Source organism: Octodon degus, unplaced genomic scaffold, assembly GCF_000260255.1.
Source record: "Octodon degus isolate 3935 unplaced genomic scaffold, OctDeg1.0 scaffold00156, whole genome shotgun sequence".
Classification (NCBI taxonomy): domain Eukaryota; kingdom Metazoa; phylum Chordata; class Mammalia; order Rodentia; family Octodontidae; genus Octodon; species Octodon degus.
The window spans coordinates 5,419,989-5,440,884 of NW_004524732.1; the positions used below are offsets into that span (position 1 = coordinate 5,419,989).

A 20,896-nucleotide genomic window follows, 5' to 3' on the forward strand; every position below is an offset into this window, starting at 1 on the left:
TTTCTTACAGCCGGGTTCTGGGTTGTCTGTCCAGAAGATTTCCAAACACCACACAAGACTGATTTCCTACTCTTCTATGAAGTGACAATCCTTGGACTCTCTACACTACCTTTCTAAACACATTCACCGGCTCACTCCTTAAAGCTCCAACATGAGATTCCTTATGATTAGGGCCTTTATCCCACTGTCAGCATCTCTCCTACACTCATCCATAGTCTACTCCTTTTACTTCATTAGACAAGATGAATGAATCTTAGCTCAAGAAAACTGGTCGTCAGGCCCCCTTATACTTGATGTCTCTTTCTGCACTTTAGGCCTTATCATGTCACCTCTTTGCTGCAGGTATTCAGCACCAAAAAACATGCACTCAAGCATATGCATCTTCTTTGTCCAATACACCCCTCCAGCATTATACATTTGCCCCAAAAAACCCAGACTATAAGCCCTGCCATGACTCCACTCAATTTTATTATCCTTGTTGGGGTTGCAAATCAATAGGCCTTTACTTACCAGACTACTTTTGGTTTTTGGGGTTTTTTTATATATTTATTTTTTTACTGAGAAATAAATATGAATGAGACAGTTTCACAGCTGATTAATAGGACAGTTTTGATAGTCAATACACTGTACATTGTTATCTTGTTAGTGGTTATCCACAGTACAAGAAGCAGACAGGATATTCTGTCCAAACACTGTTACAGACTACTTCTGGAAAAGTGCTAATATCTACCTCTATCTAAACATCACCCACACACCAAGACAGTATTTCTCAAACTTTACCATTACCCACCCACAACCTTCCCAATTTTTCCCCAGAAGCCACAGCAAACTCCGACTACACTACTCATGTGGCTCTGTTAACACACTGTTTCTGACCCTTCACAAAAAACAACTTTCTAACCTACCTCTCTCATCTTTTCCTCTCCTCCTCCCTTCCACACCCCCATCCCAATCTCTTTGTCTCAACTCCTTAATGATACCTTCCAGTTTATAAAAAATGTCACTCATCGCTAGTGAGATAGTTCAGCTGACTAAGCACCTGCTTAGGCAAGCGCAGGGACGGGGGTTTAATCCCTGGCACCATATGCCACACCAGCCTCGCTCCTGGGCACACTGAGCCAGCCACTGAGTCCAGGCATGGTAGCACACGCCTGTGATCCCAGTGCTGGGAGGCCTGAAAACAGGAGGATCACTACAAGTCCGAGCTGCATAGTGAGACCCTGCACAAAATTAAAAAGAAAAAAGCCCTAAAAAAATAAAATAAAATAGAATGTCACGGGGCCGGGGAGATGGCTCAGCGGAATAAGCGCTTCCTTGGCAAGTGCAAGGGCCTGAGTTCAATCCCCAGTTCTGCCAAAAAAAAAAAATAATAATAATAATAAAAAAATAGAATGTCACTCATACCCCCAGTGCCATAATCCATTACAGCTGCTATCTCTGCTTTCTTCCTTTTTTTTTTTTTTTTTTAAATCTCTGCTTTTCTCTTCAACAAAATCTATATATGGTCCATCCCATAACCTTAACCATCTCCTTGCTCGTAGCCTACCCAAAGGGAAAAAGTGTTGGTCCCTTACACCTAGCCCCTAACACAACCGGCCAAATTACCTCTTGTGCATCTGCCACCCTAATGCCACTCAGTCTATCCTGAGGTGGAAAACCTGAATTGCACATACCTCCTCCTTGGTCCTGCTGTCTGATATCTCATCTGCCCTCCCCACGGACAATTCTTTGTCAGTGGCTAGGGGGCACTTACTTGTCTCCTGTCCACCTAGAAAGACTCCTGTACTCTGGCCATTGTAGTACATGTCTCCCTGTGCACTGAGGCCCAAATCATTACAGGATTAACAAATCTGCCTCAAAACCACAAAAGATCTCAAAAAGCAATGCAGATTGCCCTGACCCTGGTGAGTGTGGGTCTCTTCTCAGTCGTTGGCATGGTAAATAAATCTGGTTCCACCCTCACTGCCTGAAACCAGCCTGAAGTTCAGTGGAACTGAAGGTACAGACGGGCTGAGATTAATCAATGCAGATCTGGACTCAGTCTGCCCAGGTTGTCTATCAGTGACAACAGAGGTAAACATACTTTTTTTTTTTTCTCATTTTGTTTTCTTTTTGTTTTTCTTGATTGTTTGTCCTTGTTTTTATATGTGTGAACATACAGTTTGTGTTGTTCTGTTCTGTTGTTTTTATTCTTCCTTTGTCCTCCAGTTTGCTTGCGTGCGCGATCTCTCTCTCTCTCTCTCTCTCTCTCTCTCTCTCTCTCTCTCTCCAAGCATCAAACTCAGGACCTTATACATGCCAGGCAGGTATATATGCTGCTGAGCTATCTCTCTGGCCTAGCCTTTTAATTTTTTCCTCTTTTTCTATTTTTTTCCCCAATTCCTTTTAAATTTTCTCCCAAGGTTAAAATTGCTATATTGGGGGTTTACTATAAAAAATTTTGAGGTTTGTTTTAGATTTTGTTATATAGCCACAAATATAGTTCATACAGATTGCAAATTGTTACCATGATTTGTCATTTTCTAGGCTATGTTTGATGCTATTGTTATTGCTAATTGAATCACTTTAGCCAAGGTGACATAACTATTCTAATTAATTGTTCTTCCTGGTATGCTAAGACTGAGATTGTATAAAGGTCATAAACAATACCATAGGGCCGTGCCAAAGATCCAGGGGCTGGGCCAAATAGGCAGCAACTTCTCATCCCCAGTAAATTACAGAGGTAGGATCTTGGAATAGACTCAAAAACCCAAAAGCCAGTTGTGATTCTGATGGGCTCTCATTTATATGTGATTTATTTTTTTTCTCTAACAGAGAGGCTGGGGCCTGGATTACATAGTGAGTTCTGGGTAACTTCGACTATATAGAGAGATCCAGTTTCAAAAACATTGAAAAAAATAAAATTAAAAAGGTCAATGTAATGAATGCACCCACATAAAAAAAAAAAGTACAGCACAAATAGGTACAATAATAGAGGAACTTTAAGTTACAAGGATGGCTCAGAAGCCGGCAGAGAGGGCTTTTGAACTAGACCATGGGAGATAAATAACAACAGCAAAGAGGCACATAATATTGTTTGTCAGGTTCTGTTCCAAGTATTTTTCAAATATTGACTTTTTCAAACCTTTATAATTTTCAAACCTAAATTATTAATCCCTAATTTATCAATGAGAATACAGAGAGATCGAATACCTTGACCAAGGTCACAAAAGCAGAACTAGGATTTTCAAAGTTTGGCTCCAGAGTCTGTGTTCCTAGCTATTGCACTACACAGGCTCCAAGATATGGAAGAAGGGATTTTCAGGCAAAGAGGACAGCAATACAAAGGGACAGAATACGAAAGAATGTTTCATCTTTGGTGAACTGTGAGGGCTTGATGATGGATGGAATACAAGTAACAATAGCAGGCACAGGTACCAGGTTATGAGAGGCTTTGCATGCCATACAAAGAAATGTCATTATCAACTGTTAATGAGAAATTACTAGGATTAAGAGAGAGGTGACCTGCCAGGGAAATAAGTCAGCAGCACAAGCACTTGCTTGGCAAGCACAAGGTCCTGAGTTTGACTCTCAGTACCAAGCAAAAAAAAAAAAAAAAACCAAGGTGACCTGGACAGATTTTTTCTTTGGGATATATTTCTCTGGCATGAGCATGGTTGCGAGGATAGAGAATACCAAGTGCAAGGAAACAAGATTGTAGACTCCAGCACTGCTCTAGAAGAAATAAGATTTAACACTGGAGACACAAGTATGGGCAAGAAGTTTTTAGGAAGAATTGCAAATCCGAAATAAGAGAGAAATAGGTAGAATATGGTTTCCCAGTCACTTGTTAGATGTTGCATTAGTCAGCTGTCTGTCACTGACAAAATACCTGAAAATATCAATTTAAAGGAAGGAAGATTTATTTTGGCTCACAGTTTTGGAGTCCATGATCAGGTGGCCAATGTTGTGGGCCTGTGGTAAAGCGGAACCTGTAGCAGAGGGCATGGCACAGAGAAGCCGCTGATCACATAGAAGGGAAAGGGAAAGAGGGAGAGCACAGATGAAAGAGAAGGGAGAAAGGAGAAGGGAGAAGGGACTGAAAAGAGACATGAAGAGGAAGAAGAAGAAGGAGCTGCTGGGGACAAGATATACCCTTCAAAAGCATACCATCAACTGCCTACCTCCTGCAACTACACCCTGCCTTCTAAACAGCCAATCCATCGCCACTCTAAGCTCAGTGCTACACTGTTAACGAGCCTTCAACATATGAGTCTTTGCAGAGCACTTCATATTTATACTATCATAAATAAACACATTTAGAAGAAAAGCTAATACATTTAAGGGTGATGCTATTCCATATGCCTATTTTTTATTCTGATCCCAACACATCATTTACTTTCTTTTGTTGGTGCTGGGGATCAAACCTAAAGCCTTGTGCACAGAAGGCAAGAGCACTACCACTGAGCCACATCCATGCTCCCCCGACCTTTTTTCTTTTGAGAAGACAGGGTCTCACTAATTAGTTAGACTGGCCTTGAATTCACTATGTAGCCCAGGCCAGCTTCGAACTTATGGTGATTATCCTGCCTCAGCCTCTGGGTGCTGGAATCACAGGCATGCACCACTATAGCCATTTACTTTCATCATTATCAGTAGTGATTCTTACCTGGGGCACAAGCAAGGACACAGAAGGGACAGAGGACACATTAAAATATGGGCAAAGCTGGCCATGGTGGCACATGCCTGTAGTCCTAACACTCAGGGACTGAGGCAGGAGGACAGTGAATTCAAAAGCAGCCTGGGCTACCAAGCAAGTTTTGGGCCAGCACAGTCTATATATGTTTGTTTGTTTTATTTTGGAAACAGTGGTCAAATTCAGGACCTTGCATGTGTCATACAGGCATTAAGCTGCTGAGCTATCTCCCCAGCCTTAGCCTGATCTACATTACAAGACCTTATCTTGAAATAAAGAGTAATAAGGCAAGTACATATATATAGCTTGATTAACATTTTCTGCAAGAAAATCTGACAATGGGCTGGAGAGATGGCTCAGTGGTCTAAAGCACCTACTTGAAACAAGCTTGGCAAAGCACAGGGACCGCGGTTCAATCCCCCAGCACCACATGCCAACCAGCCCCGCCCCCTAGTGGGCTGAGCTGGCCACACACAAACACAATAAATAAATGTAATAAATAAATAAATTAAAAAAAAAGAAAATCTGACATTACAATCTCTTATTAAGAATCACTACTGGGCCGGGGAGATGGCTCAGTAGGATAAGCGCTTGACTGGCAAACGCAAGGATCTGAGTTCAATCCCCGGTTCCGGAAAAAAAAAAAAAGAATCACTGCTGTGTTAGGCCAACAAAATAGCTCAGCAAATTAAAGCACCTAGGGGCCAGGGGTTTTGATCATCAGGCCTGCCATGCAGGCCCCACCCCCAGGGCATGCTGAGATGGCAATTGAGACTGGGCATGGTGGCATGCGCCTGTACTCCCAGCTCTTGGCTGTAAACAGGTAGATCACTACGAGTCTGATCTACTAGTGAGACCCTGAATACCCTGTAGACCCTTCCCTAAAATACAAAAAAAAAAAAAAAATCACTGCTGTGCAGAATTATATATGAATATCCTAACAAAGCAGAAACAGTTAAATTCAGATGTATTCCATTAAGTTACAGAACTGACTTGAAAGAATAGGAAGAGACTAAGAATCATCTAGATCACCTTCCCAATCAAGATGTTCTTGGTCAAAGAGGAAAGTGATCGATGACAGAGTGTGCCTAAGGAGAGTTACATGGAGAGAAAACACTCTCTCAGGCTTTCACAGAGAGCACATTGGCCAAGCAATGGCCGTGACTCATCCACATGGCTGCACTGACAAAGGTTCTACAATCTGAGGTACAGGATCTCAGGATAAATCCTGAGGGGATTTCACTGACCTTCTCAGACCAAAAAGCTACAACTCTTATTGCACAGGTCCTGCTTTACCTTGGTCTTATCCATCCAGTAGAAAAGTATGAAGATGAAATATAGGAAGTAAAGCCATGCTGTTATGTTGAGCTGTGGGGGACTCAGGTCAATAATTTCTGACATTGCCAGTTAAACAGAAGACCCAATGCTATTATGGTCTACTGGACTCTTTTAGAATATTTTGCTGAGTTTACACACCTATAATATTCAACAACGGAACTTAGAAAAAATAGGGTATACAGATGAATGTCCATTTTGTATCTGTGTATTCAAAGTGGTTAGGATAGATATATAGTTGCATTCTCTTAATGAATAGAATGATTTGTTCTAATCGTGTTTGTAAATAGGATCTCAAGTCCGCATCTTGTACAGCAATTAACCACTAAGAAGAATATATGCATGGGCTGGTGAGATGGCTCAGTGGTCTAAAGCACCTACCTAGAACAAGCTAAGCTAAAGCACAGAGACCACGGTTCAATCCCCCAGCACCACATGCCAGCCAGCCCTGCCCCCTGTTGGGCTGAGCTGGCCACACACACACACACACACACACACAAATAAATAAAATTAAAAAAAAAAAAGAATATATGCAGTGTGTTATTTGTTGAAATTGTACTTCCGATTTGATTTGAAACTGTCTCATTGCTGTTTATCAATAAAATTTTGGAAAAAAAAAGATGTTCTTGGAAATAAGTGAGGGTATTTTTAAACATCGCAATGACATGTATTTGTATTTAGCATCTGAGAGTCAGAGTATGCCAAGAGTCAGGGATGTTCCTATACCTCACAGAGTAGCTTCAAATAAAGAAGATTTTGTTCCCCAAGCGACCTCTGTGTCCCTTGAGTAAACACTGACACAGTTCAGTCTGAGGAATCTGAGGTCCCAAAGAAAGGCATGACTTGCAAACATCACCTAGCTGCATAGTAGGGCCTCACACCCAGCACTTCTGGGAATATCCTCTTTACTGCTAATACTGTACGGGTCTGGTAAGTCTGTGTGACTCCCAGGAGATGAGGAATCCAACTGGAATTCAGGTCAAGCACTCAGAATGCTGCTTTGCTGTCAGTCCTTTACACACTGTCTCTAACCCACATGTCCTCTCATCTTCAGAGATCTGGACAGAAGGTACCAATTCAGTAGTCATTGGCTTAGGAAGCCTTAAGACAGATAAGAGTACCTGATCAAATACACAAACTATAGCAGAGTTCTGGGGCGCACAAACATCAGGCATCTAGATGGAAAAAGCAGAAGCAAAAAGGAAACCGAAGAGAAAAAAATCAGAAATACAGGAGAAGCTCAAGGTAACAAAAGGGAAACAAGTGGTTTTGCTTTCAGTGAAATAATACTTGCTAGGTACCTATGTTTACTGCTTCTTTAGTATACTCTTTGCCAACAAATCAAACAGTTTCAGGTAGCAGAGCTCATTAAAAGTCTCTTTTCTACAGTCAACTGCAGCTGTGGAGGTCACTTGATACAGTTCTAGCCAGTATGATATTAAAGTAGGTACAGTAATCGTCACTTACTCCTTACTAGGTTTGTATATGGCTTATAGAATCACATAATATTCAGTACTTACACATTCCTAACAAAGAATTTTTACAAAGGTGGGGGAGGGCTTATTCTACACGCTGACAAACACATGGTAAAGACAGAGTAATTAAATGGTGTAGCAGAGGAGGGAGAATTGATAAACATCAGTCTGTAATGGTAACGCCTTGCCTGTGACTCTTGAGGCTCAAGCCCACCTCCTCACACTCACACCAAGGAAGTAATGGTCAGATAACCTTTCAGGGAGGGAAGGCAGCAAGAACTAATCTGGGTCTCTCAGGACTGAACTCTTTGGTACTGTCTTTCATACTGGTTCTTATCACAGTCCTTTGCACCCTGTCTCTAGTCCCAGATCCCTACTCACCTTCAGAGATTCAATCGTGGCCTGTTTGTAAATCTTTCCTCCAGGATCTTTCTTCTGTGAACTATTCTGGATTCTAGGCGTCCGAATGACGAATTTATCCATCGTTAGGGGACTCCAACTACCTTCGCGTGCTTCAGGGTATTCTGCACAAGAAGAGGACAGATTCTAAAACTTCACCGAGGCTACCAAAATATGTTCTCTCCAAAGTGACACAGATGGGTCTTCAGAAAGCATTCCTGAATTATGGGGGTCTCGTGGATGATATTACAGGATCTAAGATCCCCTCTTAGATGAGAGGGGGAGTGCTACCCAAGAGCACAGTGATAAGTAACTTCCCGGTATGAACGCGGCGGAGGCGTTCCAATACCTGGCCAAGCGTAGAATCTGATGAAATGGAAACCCTCTTTCAACCTCGGCTGGGTTGTGGCCGGTTTCAACTTTTAGCGGGCTCAATAATGATGCCCTCTTTACCCCTCCACAGAGCCAACCCAAGAGCTGACCAGCAACCACCACCTTCAGACCCCAAGCAGCCATCTCTAGGCTCCCCTGCTCCCCTACCCTAACTATGACAGCCAGGGTCTGGACCCCCGAAGGAAGACAAACACCGTTCTCCTCTGCGCCCCGCACTTAGAGGTGGGAAACGAGCACCTAACCACAGCCTGAAGCGCGACCCACCAGGAAAACCTCCGCTGACAGCAGCTGGATCCCTTCAGACAGTACTCTGAGGGTCCCCAGCCTAGCCGTCGGCGTCAGAACTACACGCGCGCGTCCTCGGAGGCCTACCCGCGCGCTGGTAGCTTCTCCGGTGGGTCACAGTGCTTCTGCGCCCCGGGAACCACACTCCCCAGCGTGCACCGCGCTCGGCTCGGCGGGAACCACACTCCCCAGCGTGCACCGCGCTCGGCGCAGCGGGAACCACATTCCCCAGCGTGCCCCGCGCGGTCAGGGTCGGGCACCGCCCTGCCTGTGACTCTTGAGGCTCGAGCCCGCCTCCTCACACCAACCCCGAAGCAGTTCCTAGCCCCAGAGGCGGGGCCGATTAAGGCGGAGGCGGAAGCGGGCAACCGCGGGGCTGAGAAAGGGGCTGACTCCGGAAGGAGGCGAAACCTGAAAAGAAAACAGCAACCAGCTGAGCCGCGGTGACAGAGGGAGCAAGATGGCGGCTCCAAAGGGGAACCTCTGGGTCCAGACCCAGCTGGGGCTCCCACTGCTGCTGCTTCTGACCATGGCCTTGGCCGGAGGCTCGGGGACCGCCTCGGCCGAAGCGTTCGACTCGGTCTTGGGCGATACGGCGTCCTGCCACCGGGCCTGTCAACTGACGTACCCCTTGCACACCTACCCCAAGGTAGGGCCTTTAGACCCAGGCTTCCACCCGTCCCTCGCCCCCTCGCCCCTCCACCACCACAAGCGTCGGCGCCAGAACCTACCTGAATCCCTCGTGTGGCCTCCGTTTTCCTCCCTAACCTCCTGCCTGCACCCTTGCCTACTGTAACTGCTGGAAGTGTGTTGCGCTACACCTCCCGAGGCTGGGGGACACAATGGAAATCCGCTGTCCCATATCCGGGAGTTCGTGGGCAGGGGGAAGTCGAGCGAGCGCTTAGAGGGAGGAGCGGGAGGGAGGCGTAGATGGGCGAGTCCACGAGAGTTCGGGCCCTGCGCGCCTCCTTGGGTCACGAGCGCATCTGCTCGGGGGCTCAAGCGCGTAGACAGGTCCACTATAAGTGTGAAATCAGTCCCCGAAGTTGTGGGATGTCCTAGAAGGGCTTCCGTCTGTGTTGAGTTACGCTGCTAGTATGGACTGGGAATGTCTTAGAGAAGAAACAGGTTTGTGCATTCAAACGGCAGATTACTTAGTGCAGAAAATAAGGACTCGTGGGCTGGGTAAAGAAACGCGACTGCCCTCAGGCGGGCTTTTGAACTTTAGGGAGAGGAGCGACCTTATTCTCATCACTCCCTGTCACCCCATCCTCAACTGGTAGCTACTGCCTTTCCTTTAGCAGCGTCTTCTCAAGTTTTTTTTCAGCCTCTTAAGAACTCTTTGCTCAACATTCTAAATTGCTTAGTGACTCCCCACGCCTTCATATACTATAATTTTGGTTTATGCCCCCTCCCTTCACCTTGCTCTAGAAGTGCTTTTGCTGATGTTGCTGGCCTCTTTTCTCCTTGTTTTTCGTTCTGCATGTTATTTGCTTAACTACTGTAGCTAGCCATGTTTGCCCTCTTCAACTACAAAGTGGCCAAAAAGACCAGTGAGATTTAGGGTGTTCCATTGGTGGCTATTTTCAGGTCTTTGAAATCTAAACACTATCACTTTCCCTATTTGATTTACTTACATTGCACGGCACGGCTGTTGTCAGTTTTTTTGTTTTGTTTTTAAGCTTTAAAGCCGGGTGTGGTGGTGCACACCTATAATTCCAAACACTAGAGGAGAATAAAGTAGGATTGCTGCTATTTCAAGACTAGCCTGGGCAACACCGTGAGTTCAAGGCCAACCTGAACTACATAGCAAGATCCTGACTCAAAAAAAGCACAAAAGACAGTATTATCCTAAATAGTCAAGAAAAGAATGAGGAATTCTGATTTAAGGCTTACATCAAAGAATACTGTCCAACTACATTATTTTATTTCATTCTTACAAATTTTGAATCACAATGGGGCACACCTACAATCCCAGAACTCTTAAAGACCAAAGCAAGATCACAAATTGGATCCCAGCCTGGGCAATTTAGTGAAACCCTGCCTCAAAATGTTGAAAAATGAAAAAAAATAAAAATTTTTAAAAGTGAGGCATGATGGTACATGCCTGTACTCCCCCTATTTGGGAGAGCAAGGCAGGAAGATCTCTGCTCATTCATGGTCATAAGGAGTTCAAGACCAACCTAGATTACATAAAGACTTTGTTTCAAAAACAAATTTTTTTTAAGAGTTGAGGCTATAGCTTGGTGCAGAGGCCTTGGATTCAGTCCCCAGTAATACACACACACACACACACACACACACACACACACACACTTGCATGTAGGCTTCTATGAGAAAACTTGATTAACATTGATTTGGCTGGGATCTAGGCTGAGACTCATTTTGTATTGCTTTAGCATTTGTTTCATGTGTTTGAGCTTTCTCTAGCAAATTTGTAGTATGAACTAGAATGCAGGGAAAATAAATTGAAAGAGTATTCGTATTGAGAAACTTCAGGTATTTTTATAATCACTATTTTCTAACAGTTGCTGTGTTAGTGATGTCATTTTTAGTAATTAAAGCTACTCAGGACCTCAAAATCATCTGGCTTCCTCACAGTGTCTTGGACTTAAAAATTTATTGACTGTACTAATTTGTTAGCTAGTATGATGGAGAAGTTATCATTGTTATATTCTCTAATTCTTACAGTAATACTGCAAAGTAGGGTTTAATAGTTAAGAAAATTGAAGTTTGGAAAGGGTAAGTGACTTGCCTAAGGTCACATAAGCGAATAGTGAAATAGAAGTTTGAATCATTAACTGGCTACTCGAAGCTGCCATCTATTAATCAAGTTAGGTTATACATATTTAAATTATTTCTCTGATTTATATAGGTGGTCTGCTGAATTACTGTACCATGCAATTCAGGAAAAAGCAATGTGTTATACAAAGTTAGATGGATTTACAAGCTCACATGGCCTATCTTGGTATGATACTTGAAACTGACAGAAATTTCATTTTAATGACTTTTTCAGAAGTAATCATTTGTTGCAAGCAAGTAGGATACGTGCTTGTAAGTAGTTTTTTTATTTATTTTTTTTCTTTTCAAAGTTTTATTGATAAACATATAGCAATGAGACAGTTTCAAATCAAATCGAAAGTACAGTTTCAACAAATAATACACTGCATATATTCTTCTTAGTGGTTAATTGCTGTACAAGATGCAGACTTGTGATCCTACTTACAAACACCATTAGAAAAAATCATTCTATTCATTAAGAGAATGCAACTATATATCTATCCCAACCACTTTGAATACACAGATACAAAATGGACATTCATAGTTATACCCCAATTTTTTTTTAAGTTCCGTTGTTGAATATTATAGGTGTGTAAACTCAGCAAAATATTCTAAAAGAGTACAGAAGCCCATAATAGCATTGGGTCTTCTGTTTAATTGGCAATGTCAGAAATTATTGACGTGAGTCCCCCACAGCTCAACATAACAACATGGCTTTACTTCCTATATTTCATCTTCATACTTTTCTACTGGATGGTTAAGACCAAGGTAAAGCAGAACCTATGCAACAAGAGTTGTAGCTTTTTGGTTTGAGAAGGTCAGTGAAATGCCCTCAGGATTTATCCTGAGATCCTGTACCTCAGATTGTAGAACCTTTGTCAGTGCAGCCATGTGGATGAGTCACGGCCATTGCTTGGCCAATGTGCTCTCTGTGAAAGCCTGAGAGAGTATCTTCTCCTCATGTGACTCTCCTTAGGCACACTCCATGTCATCGATCAATTTCCTCTTTGGCCCCATAACCTTCTTGATCAGAAAATCTGGGACACTACCGAGGTACTTGACGTTACAGTACAAGTTCTCATATGTCCTGAGTCTTAATTGACCTTAGAAGGGTAGGGCCAAAATATTGGCTTTCCTTGTAGCCCTCCTTTTTCTCTAATTTTGGTCTGCAAACTTAGGTTGTTAACCATCCAGAAGAAAAGCTTATTGTTATTATCAAACGATTTACGTTATCAAGCTTAACCTCACTATTTCACTACATTTCAAACATGTAAGTAGTTATTTTTAAATTATTATAATTTTTCCTTTGTCCTTAAAAGCACAATTACATAATTTTCCTGGTTTCAAATAGGAGACACATAAATCCCATTAATAACAAAACCAATTAACAGGGTATGGTCTTTGTAACCCATGCAAACCTGGGTTCCATTCCCCAGCTTCATTATTACTGTGTGTCCTGGCTGATCACTTAAACTCAGGAACTCTTGTAAGTTCATTTTGTCCTGTTTTTTTTAAAAAAAAAAAAAAAAAAACACCTCACCCTCTGCAGTGCTAGTGTGATGATTAAAGATATATACGATATGTATCATACTTTTAGCACAGTACCTAACACAGCTACAAATATTTCATGTTCCAAAATTTGGTGTGTTAGTACATAAGTTCTGAATAAGGAGAGAATGGTTAGCTTCACTTAGCTCAGGATAAGAAAATGTGACAAGGTGGACACACTGGTCCAGAGCTTTAATCCCAGCTACTCAGTAGGCTGAGGCAGGAGGATCAAGAGTTCCAAGCTAGCTTGGGTGATATAGTAAGATCCTGTCACAAAAAAAAAAAAAAAAGAAAGAAAGAAAGAGAATGCATATAAAGCTATTGATAGTATCATCAAGGGACCTTTTAATTACTTAGCTAATGTCCAGTGTGATGGGAAGCAACCATTTCCTGTGTCCTGTATCAGAGGAGATATACTTTATGTGAGCTTGCCAGTCATCTAAGATACATGGTGCATGAAATATTTATAATATGTGGAATAATAATTTGTTTTTGATTTTGTTTTGTATTTTAGGGAAGGGTCTACAGGGTGTTCAGGGTCTCACTATTAGATCGGACTTGTAGTGAGGATCTGTAGTAATCTGCCTGTTTACAGCCTCCCAAGAGCTGGGATTACATGCCCATGCCACCACCACCACACCTAGTCTCAATTGCTGTCTCAGTACACCCCCGGGGATCAAACCTTCAGCCCCTGCGCCTGCTTACAGGCACTTTAATCCACTGAACTATTTGGCCGGCCCTGGAATAATAATAATATTGTATAGAACATGAAATACTAATTATTCTTTTTTTGGGGGGTGGGTGTTTAGTGCAGGGTCTACAGGGTCTCGCTACACAGATCGGACTTTTAGTGATTCTCCTGTTTTCAGCTTCCCAAGTGCTGGGAATACAGGCGCATGCCACCATGCCCAGCCTGAAATACTGATTCTTAATAGCTACCAATTGAGTGCCTACTCTGGGTGTTAGATATGTTAAATGTTAACATGGTGCCTGGCACATTGTGGATGTTCATTAATTATTAATGTTAAGTTTATTAGTATAACAATAATGCTATTAGGGGTATAAATGTGTAATCCTAATATTTAAAATTAATACAAGAGTATTGTCTTTATTTTACAATTGAGACTTAAAGAGATTAACTTGTGCAAGGTGGTACAGGGTGAAGTAGTCAAGCTCAAATTCCAGCCAGGCTAATTTCTGTACCTAGGCTCTTTGCATAGTGCTATGTGGTCTCCTGAAGTTGGTACTGGGTGGCTTTTTGGGTTAGTTTAACAAAGGAAAACATATTTAAAAGTGAGATGTCATGTGGCTCCTCCATATACACTAGTTTGTATGTATTTTACCAAAGAAAGAAATTGTTGCAAGCCTTGTTATTGATCTTATTAAGCAACTAATATTTTCCAGTAATGAAGAACTGTATGTCCCTTTTTTTTTTTTTTTTTTTTTCTGCGGAACTAAGGATTGAACTCAGGCCCTGGCACTTGCCAGGCAAACACTTATTCTACTGAGCCATCTCCCTGGCCCTGTCCCTCTAATTTTAAGCTCTTAAATAAGAGTAACAATATTTTAAATTATTGTTTCTTATTTTTAAAATTTATTTTTATGATCAACATTATTGCTACTTATTAAGCACTTTCTTGGGCACTGTTAGGATAGTTATCTTCCAGAATTATTGAGGAGTTTAGAGATAGTAGCTGTTGTCTCCTTTCACAATGAAAGAAACTCGGGATTTCAACAGGTAAAGTAACTGTGCAGTTATTCACATGAAAGGTTTGATTCAGGTCTGGCAGATGATGGTAGCCTTTCCCATAAGTGACTCTGTTGCTTTTGTCTGTGTTCTTAGTTAGAGTAAGTAAAGTTTTAAAAATCCTTCCCTATAAACATTTTTATAGGTGTATACTTCCCTCTAACAGGGCCTTGTGTCACCATTTGTCATCTGCTGATCATGACGTTTTTCCTGATGAGCCTAGCAGCTTATATAAACATGGATGTGGTAAAAGCATGGGTTGATTGTAGGGTACTGCTGATTCCTTTCTTCTGTTAGGGTTCTGATTATGTCACTTTTTATTTTCAACCCGCCCACTAATTGTAACCACGAAATATGGGGAAAAGGTGGTATTTTTTAGCCAGTAGGCTTTTTTCTTGATGTCACCTTTCTTAAAAAAAGTGTATTTAGTACAGGGTCTACAGGGTCTCACTACATACATTGGAGTTGTAGTGATTCTCCTGTTTTCAACCTCCCAGATGCTGGGATTATAGGTGCATGCCACCATACCTAGTCTCAACCGATGTCTCAGTATGCCTTGGTGGTGGGGAGGATGCAGGCACTACACCCCAGGTATTGAACCCCGGCCACTGCACTCTGCCTAAGCAGGCATTTTAGTCCACTGAGCTACCTGGCTGGCCTGATGCCACTTTTAATGTAAGGAAATAAACCTCTTTATGTTGTTAAAAAAATTGTGATATTACCTATCTTTTTTTATTCAGTGTAAAATTTAAATGGATGACTTAGAATAAACCTTACGAACTTTGCTTTCTGTTTGACCTTTTCTGTGTAAGATGAGTCTTTATTTTTTGGTAATCCTCTCTGTTCTTGAACTCCCTAGGAAGAGGAGTTGTACGCATGTCAGAGAGGTTGCAGGCTGTTTTCAATTTGCCAGTTTGTGGATGATGGGATTGAATTAAATCGGACCAAATTGGAGTGTGAATCTGGTAAGATGCTATGCTAATGACTTCAGTTGTATATAATATTGGTGTTTTCTTTTATTTCAGTTATACTCTTTATGTATTTTCCTTAGAAAATGACACACTATTTAATCATCTGGGTAAGCACAGTGGTAATCCTATCACTTTGAAAGGCTAAGGCTGTAGGATCACAAGTTTGAGCCAGCCTAGGCACCTTAGCACTGTAATAAGACCCAGTCTCAAAAAAAAAAGGGGGATGCTGTTCGTTGGGAGGCTGGGATGTAGCTCAATATAAAGGCCCTGGATCCCCAGCACTGCCAAACAAAAAGCTGTAGTCATCCACTATCTTGTAACCCTTATGAATTTAGTTTTAAGAGCTGGTGCTAGAGATTCCACAGGCCTTAAATTTCATCTGTTTTTGGAGACAGTGTTTATTTTGTATTATGGTAGGACACTTTTGTTTGACTAAGCATTCTGTTTAGACAAATGTAGTAGTAATTACCCTACTCATAATTCATTGCTGCCTTTTCATAGATGGTATACTTTTCCTAAGCCTTTCAATCATAGATTAATTGATTTAGCTCCAAGGTTGTTACTGAATCAGCCCTTTGCCTCAGTATTAATAGTGCATTCTTTGTTGGTCATGCTAGTAAAAAGAATTAACCAAAGGCTTTGTCCCTTGTTAAACCACTGTTAACCCTTTTACTGAAAGAGGTTTAAGATTAAAAAAAAAAGAAGAAGAAAGAAAAACATAACCAGGACACAGAGAACATTTAACTTTTTTAAGGAACTATAATGCAGTTTTCTATATTTAGTACTGCTTGTTCATTGTAGCAGGAGGCCCCTTTTCCCCATCACATCCATTTTCTATGCTATTGTAACCTTATTTTTATGATTCAGGCTCCTAAATGGTCATCTTTAGTATGTGCATACTGCTGTTTGTTTTATTATCAGGCACCTGAAAAATTTATCACAAATGCTTGACTGAGTTAAAAGAAAATAAAATTGTTAAAGTCATGAAGTGTTATATCACAAGAAAAAGTGCCTTTAATGAAGAGAACATATATGGTAGGGACCTATTTCAATTTTAGAATCACCTACAATTAGGATATTATCTAGTTGTGTTCTTAGAATTTAGAATGTTCAGCTGATTTCATCATTTTCCCCTTATGATGTTGATACCCTTGTTTTCTTAACAGTAATCTCAAATATTTGTGTATATAACTAGTAGATTCAACCCCATGTGGTGATATTTCCATTTTAGACCTATAGAAATCAAAATAGTAGAGGCTTATCACTTCAGTACAGGTCACATACTGCCAACCTATGATAGAGCTAAAACTGTATTATCTTCAGTTCACCAGGCCTGTGCTTTATCCACTACATAAACTGTAACTCTGAAAATCCTGTATTTTGAATGTCAGATCCTGGGTATCTAAAAAATTTATATAAAAAACATTTGATTTGTGGAAGGGAGAAAATAAGGAATTTGTTGAAGTAATACATTTCTTTATATTATCAAATTTGGAAATTCATATTGATGAGTTTTTTTTTATGAATAGGAAATTCTTTATTTCTTTTTTTTTTTTTTTTTTTTCCTGTATTTAGGGCAGGGTCTCACTACTAGATTGAACTTGTACTGATCCACCTGTGTTCAGCCTCCCAAGTGCTGGGATTACAGGCGTGCACTAGCACGCCCAGTCTCAATCATGGGCTCAGCACACCCCGGGGGCAAGGCCAGCATGGCAGGCAGGGGGTTGAACCCCTGCCACTGCACTCTGCCTAAGCAGGCACTTTAGTCCTCTGAGCTATCAGGCAGGCCCTAAGAATAGGAAATTTCTTTATAAAATACCAAATGCCTTTTTAACCTTTCTTCCCCCTGTCTGCTTTTAAAATTTGGCTGTTTTTCTCTTTCAGCATGTACAGAAGCCTATTCCCAATCTGATGAGCAATATGCTTGCCATCTTGGTTGCCAGAATCAGCTGCCATTCGCTGAACTGAGACAAGAACAAGTATGAACAATGCTGACTTTCAAAATTGCCTGTTTAAATGGTTTCTGTATTGATTAATGTTTATAGACCATTTGATCTTGTGTTAGTACTGTATTTTATGTTTAGTTTTCATCAAATGAAACTATTTTTGCAAATGGAAGACTATTGGATAATTGCTTTTATATAATGCTTTCCTGTTAAAAATTATAATCTAGGGGCCGGGGAGATGGCTCAGTAGAATAAGCGCTTGCCTGGCAAGCACAAGGGCCTGAGTTCAATCCCCAGTTCTAAAAAGGAAAAAAAAAATTATAATCTATAAATTTGTTTTTTATGTTCCAGTAAAGATAACTCCATTTTACATGAGATAAAACTGAGGTTAAGATAAATTAATATTTGAGTCCTTTCTTTGCCATTCCAGCTGCCATTGTTTTAGCTTCCAAACTGTTTTTCCACTTTTTTTTTTTTTTTTTGTAGTACCAGGGATTGAACTCAGAACCTTACACTTGCCAAGCAGGCACTTAACCTGTTGATCTATCTCCTTGGCCCTGTTTTTCCACTTTAAACTTCATCAGAGTCTAGACTTTTTTCCTAAATGAAAATTTTACATATAATTCTCCATGTATAATTCAGTAACTTCCACTTACCTATAGGCTTCAATCCAAACTGCTTATTCAAATCTGGCTCCTGATTACCTCTTCAGTGTCATACTTTAAAATTCCCTACTCATTCTCTGTACTCCCAACATACTAAAAAAAAAGGTCTTAATTTTACTGATCTTTGCCTAGGAAATATAGAAATGTGATACAAAACTCAAAAGATATAGAAGTACATGTGAGTGTATGAACAACCTACAAAGCATGTCTTTGTTTCTTCTTTCTGTGAAGTCTTCTACACCTATGTCTGTTAGGCACTCAATTTTCTTACATTATATAGCCAAGACTGTCAAAACAGATGTTTTATGCATAGATATTCATACAGATGTGCAGCTATCATCATTATCTAATTTCAAAATGTTTTCATCGCTCTGTCCCCCAAATCTCAGTATCCCCTAAGAACCATCTCCTTCCCTCTCTCCTCAGCTCTTGGTAATCTGTTGTTTTAATTTGTACCTTTCTTACTTTAATAATAAGCACAGGGGCCGGGGAGATGGCTCAGTGGAATAAGCACTTCCCTGGCAAACGCAAGGGCCTGAGTTCAATCCCCAGTTCTGCCAAAAAAAAAAAATAATAATAAAGAAAGAAATAATAAGCACAATTGTTTGAGCCACAAGCATTTCATAGCTTAAATTATCTTCCTCTTAAAAATGATTTGAGGGGGGCTGGTGAGATGGCTTAGTGGTCTAAAGTCCCTACTTAGAACAAGCTTAGCAAAGCACAGGGACCGCGGTTCAATCCCCCAGTACTACATGCCAGCCAGCCCCGCCCCCAGGTGGGCTGAGCTGGCCACACACACACACACACACACACACACAAATAAATAAATAAATAAAAATTAAAAATAAAGTAGTTTGAATACTTTAAAAAAAAATGATTTGAGGGCCGGCCAGATAGATCAGCAGACTAAAGCACCTGCTTAGACAGAGCTCAGCGGCTGGGGTTCGATCCCTGGCATGCCATGCTGGCTAGGGTACACTGGAATGGTGATTGAGACTGAGCATGGAGGTAGCTCAGTGGAATAAGTGCTTCCTTGGCATGTGCAAGGGCCTGAGTTCAATCCCCGTTCTGCCAAAAAAAAAAAAGAGAGAGACTAGGCATGGTGGTATGCGCCTGTAATCCCAGTGCTTGGGAGGCTGAAAACAGGAGAATTACTACGTTTCCCTTCTATGTAGTAAAACCCGGCAGATCCTGTAGCCCCTGTACTCAAATACATAAAAAAGAATGATGTGTATACATACTGAACAATTTCTAATTTTAATAATATAACACACTATTTCATGTGTCTTTCCCTTTCCTGTACATAGGGAATCCTTGACTCTAGGCAGGTGTCCTTTTCTTTGTGAAACCTTAAAAATTCCTCACCCCAGCTTAAAATTGCTTCCTCTTTCCATATACACATAACACCTGTGTTTAACCTCTGCCTAACATAGGTTATTCAAACTAAACACATGTATACATTAATGGTTAAAATACACGTATTCCCTGACCTCTTTAAATCTAGTCTTAATAAATGCTTGTTCAAAAGGAGAGATTTCCTAGCTATTAAATGGGAAATTTGGATCCTGAATATAGATCTTATATTGAAAACTGCTGGTACTACTCCATGTCTGTCTTCTGAAATGTAACAGAACCAAAGCTGTCCCTTGAGTTCAGTAAGATGTATCCCACCCTGTGTCCTAGAGGGGTCTAGTGCTGCTTATTAAGTCCCAAGGGAGAGATAACACATATTAATGTTAAAGTCTTACCTGTGACACCTACCATATGTATTTAGCCTATAAAATACTTCATCACCCTATGAAAGTCATCACTGTTACCAGATAGCTCACATTGTATTCATATATACTTTTTTAAAATGTATTTATTACAGGGTTTACAGGGTCTCACTACACAAATCGAACTGGTAGTGATCCTCCTGTTTTCAACCTCCCAAGTGCTGGGATTATAGGCACGCACCACTACTCCCAGTCTCAGTCAATATCTCAAGTGTGGGGACGGGGCCAGCACAGCGGGGATAGAACCCAGTCCCTGCATCTGCCTAAATCTGCCTGAGCAGGTGTTTTAGTCCACTGAGCTATCTGGCCGGCCCTCTCATATATACTTTTGATTGATTTTTCCTTCCTCTTTTTCATTGATGTTTATTTTATTTTTTTCCTGCACCCCAGTGCAGCTGACCCTGGGGGTGGGGCTGGCGTGACATGTGGTGCTGGGGATTGAACTGTGATCCTTGCGCACTTGCGTAAGCTTGCCTAAACAGGTACTTTAGATTGCTGAGCTATCTCACTGGCCCCACATTGATGTTTATTTTATTTTTTTGACGGAACTAGGGTTTGAACTAAGGCCCTTACGCTTGCCAGGCAAGTGCTTATTCTACTGAGCTATCTCCCTGAGCCTGATGTTTATTATAACATGATTTATTCTATGTAAAAGCTAATGCTTTACATAGATTTAAGAACTATTTGATATGTCCCTTCTCATTCTACCCCTTAGTACCTTGCTGGGCCTGGTTTAATCAAATCTTAAGAGTCTCCATGTTTTTAGACAATTCAAAAGTCTGTTACAGTGATAGATTGGTATTTCACTGCTTTGAAACTTGTTGAATTTGATACTCCATATATTTTGACTGGAAAATTTTGTCCTGGTACTTAATGTTTATTTGGCACAGTTGTTCAAGCT

At 41.1% G+C, this 20,896-nt stretch overlaps 2 protein-coding genes across 4 annotated transcripts in view; one reads left to right on the forward strand and one right to left on the reverse strand.

The window, feature by feature from the left end:
- Nucleotides 1–9,458, reverse strand: part of Tceanc2 (transcription elongation factor A N-terminal and central domain containing 2) — a 57,196-nt gene extending 47,738 nt beyond the window's left edge. Inside the window, exons 1-2 of one of the 2 annotated variants that reach the window (XM_023702664.1) lie at nt 9,294–9,458; nt 7,867–8,009 (exon numbers count right to left, since the gene is read on the reverse strand). In XM_023702664.1, the coding sequence (XP_023558432.1) occupies nt 7,867–7,968 (102 nt within the window). In that variant the 5' untranslated portion in view covers nt 7,969–8,009; nt 9,294–9,458. Of the gene's footprint in view, nt 1–7,866; nt 8,010–8,541; nt 8,697–9,293 lie in introns of those variants that run through there. The other variant, XM_004642558.2, reaches the window with a different exon arrangement.
- The window catches only part of Tmem59 (transmembrane protein 59), a 32,566-nt gene continuing 20,614 nt past the window's right edge, over nt 8,945–20,896 (forward strand). For both annotated transcript variants that reach the window (XM_004642559.2, XM_004642560.3), the window contains exons 1-3: nt 8,945–9,211; nt 15,498–15,603; nt 17,494–17,588. In XM_004642559.2, the coding sequence (XP_004642616.1) occupies nt 9,023–9,211; nt 15,498–15,603; nt 17,494–17,588 (390 nt within the window). In that variant the 5' untranslated portion in view covers nt 8,945–9,022. The remainder of the gene's footprint in view (nt 9,212–15,497; nt 15,604–17,493; nt 17,589–20,896) is intronic.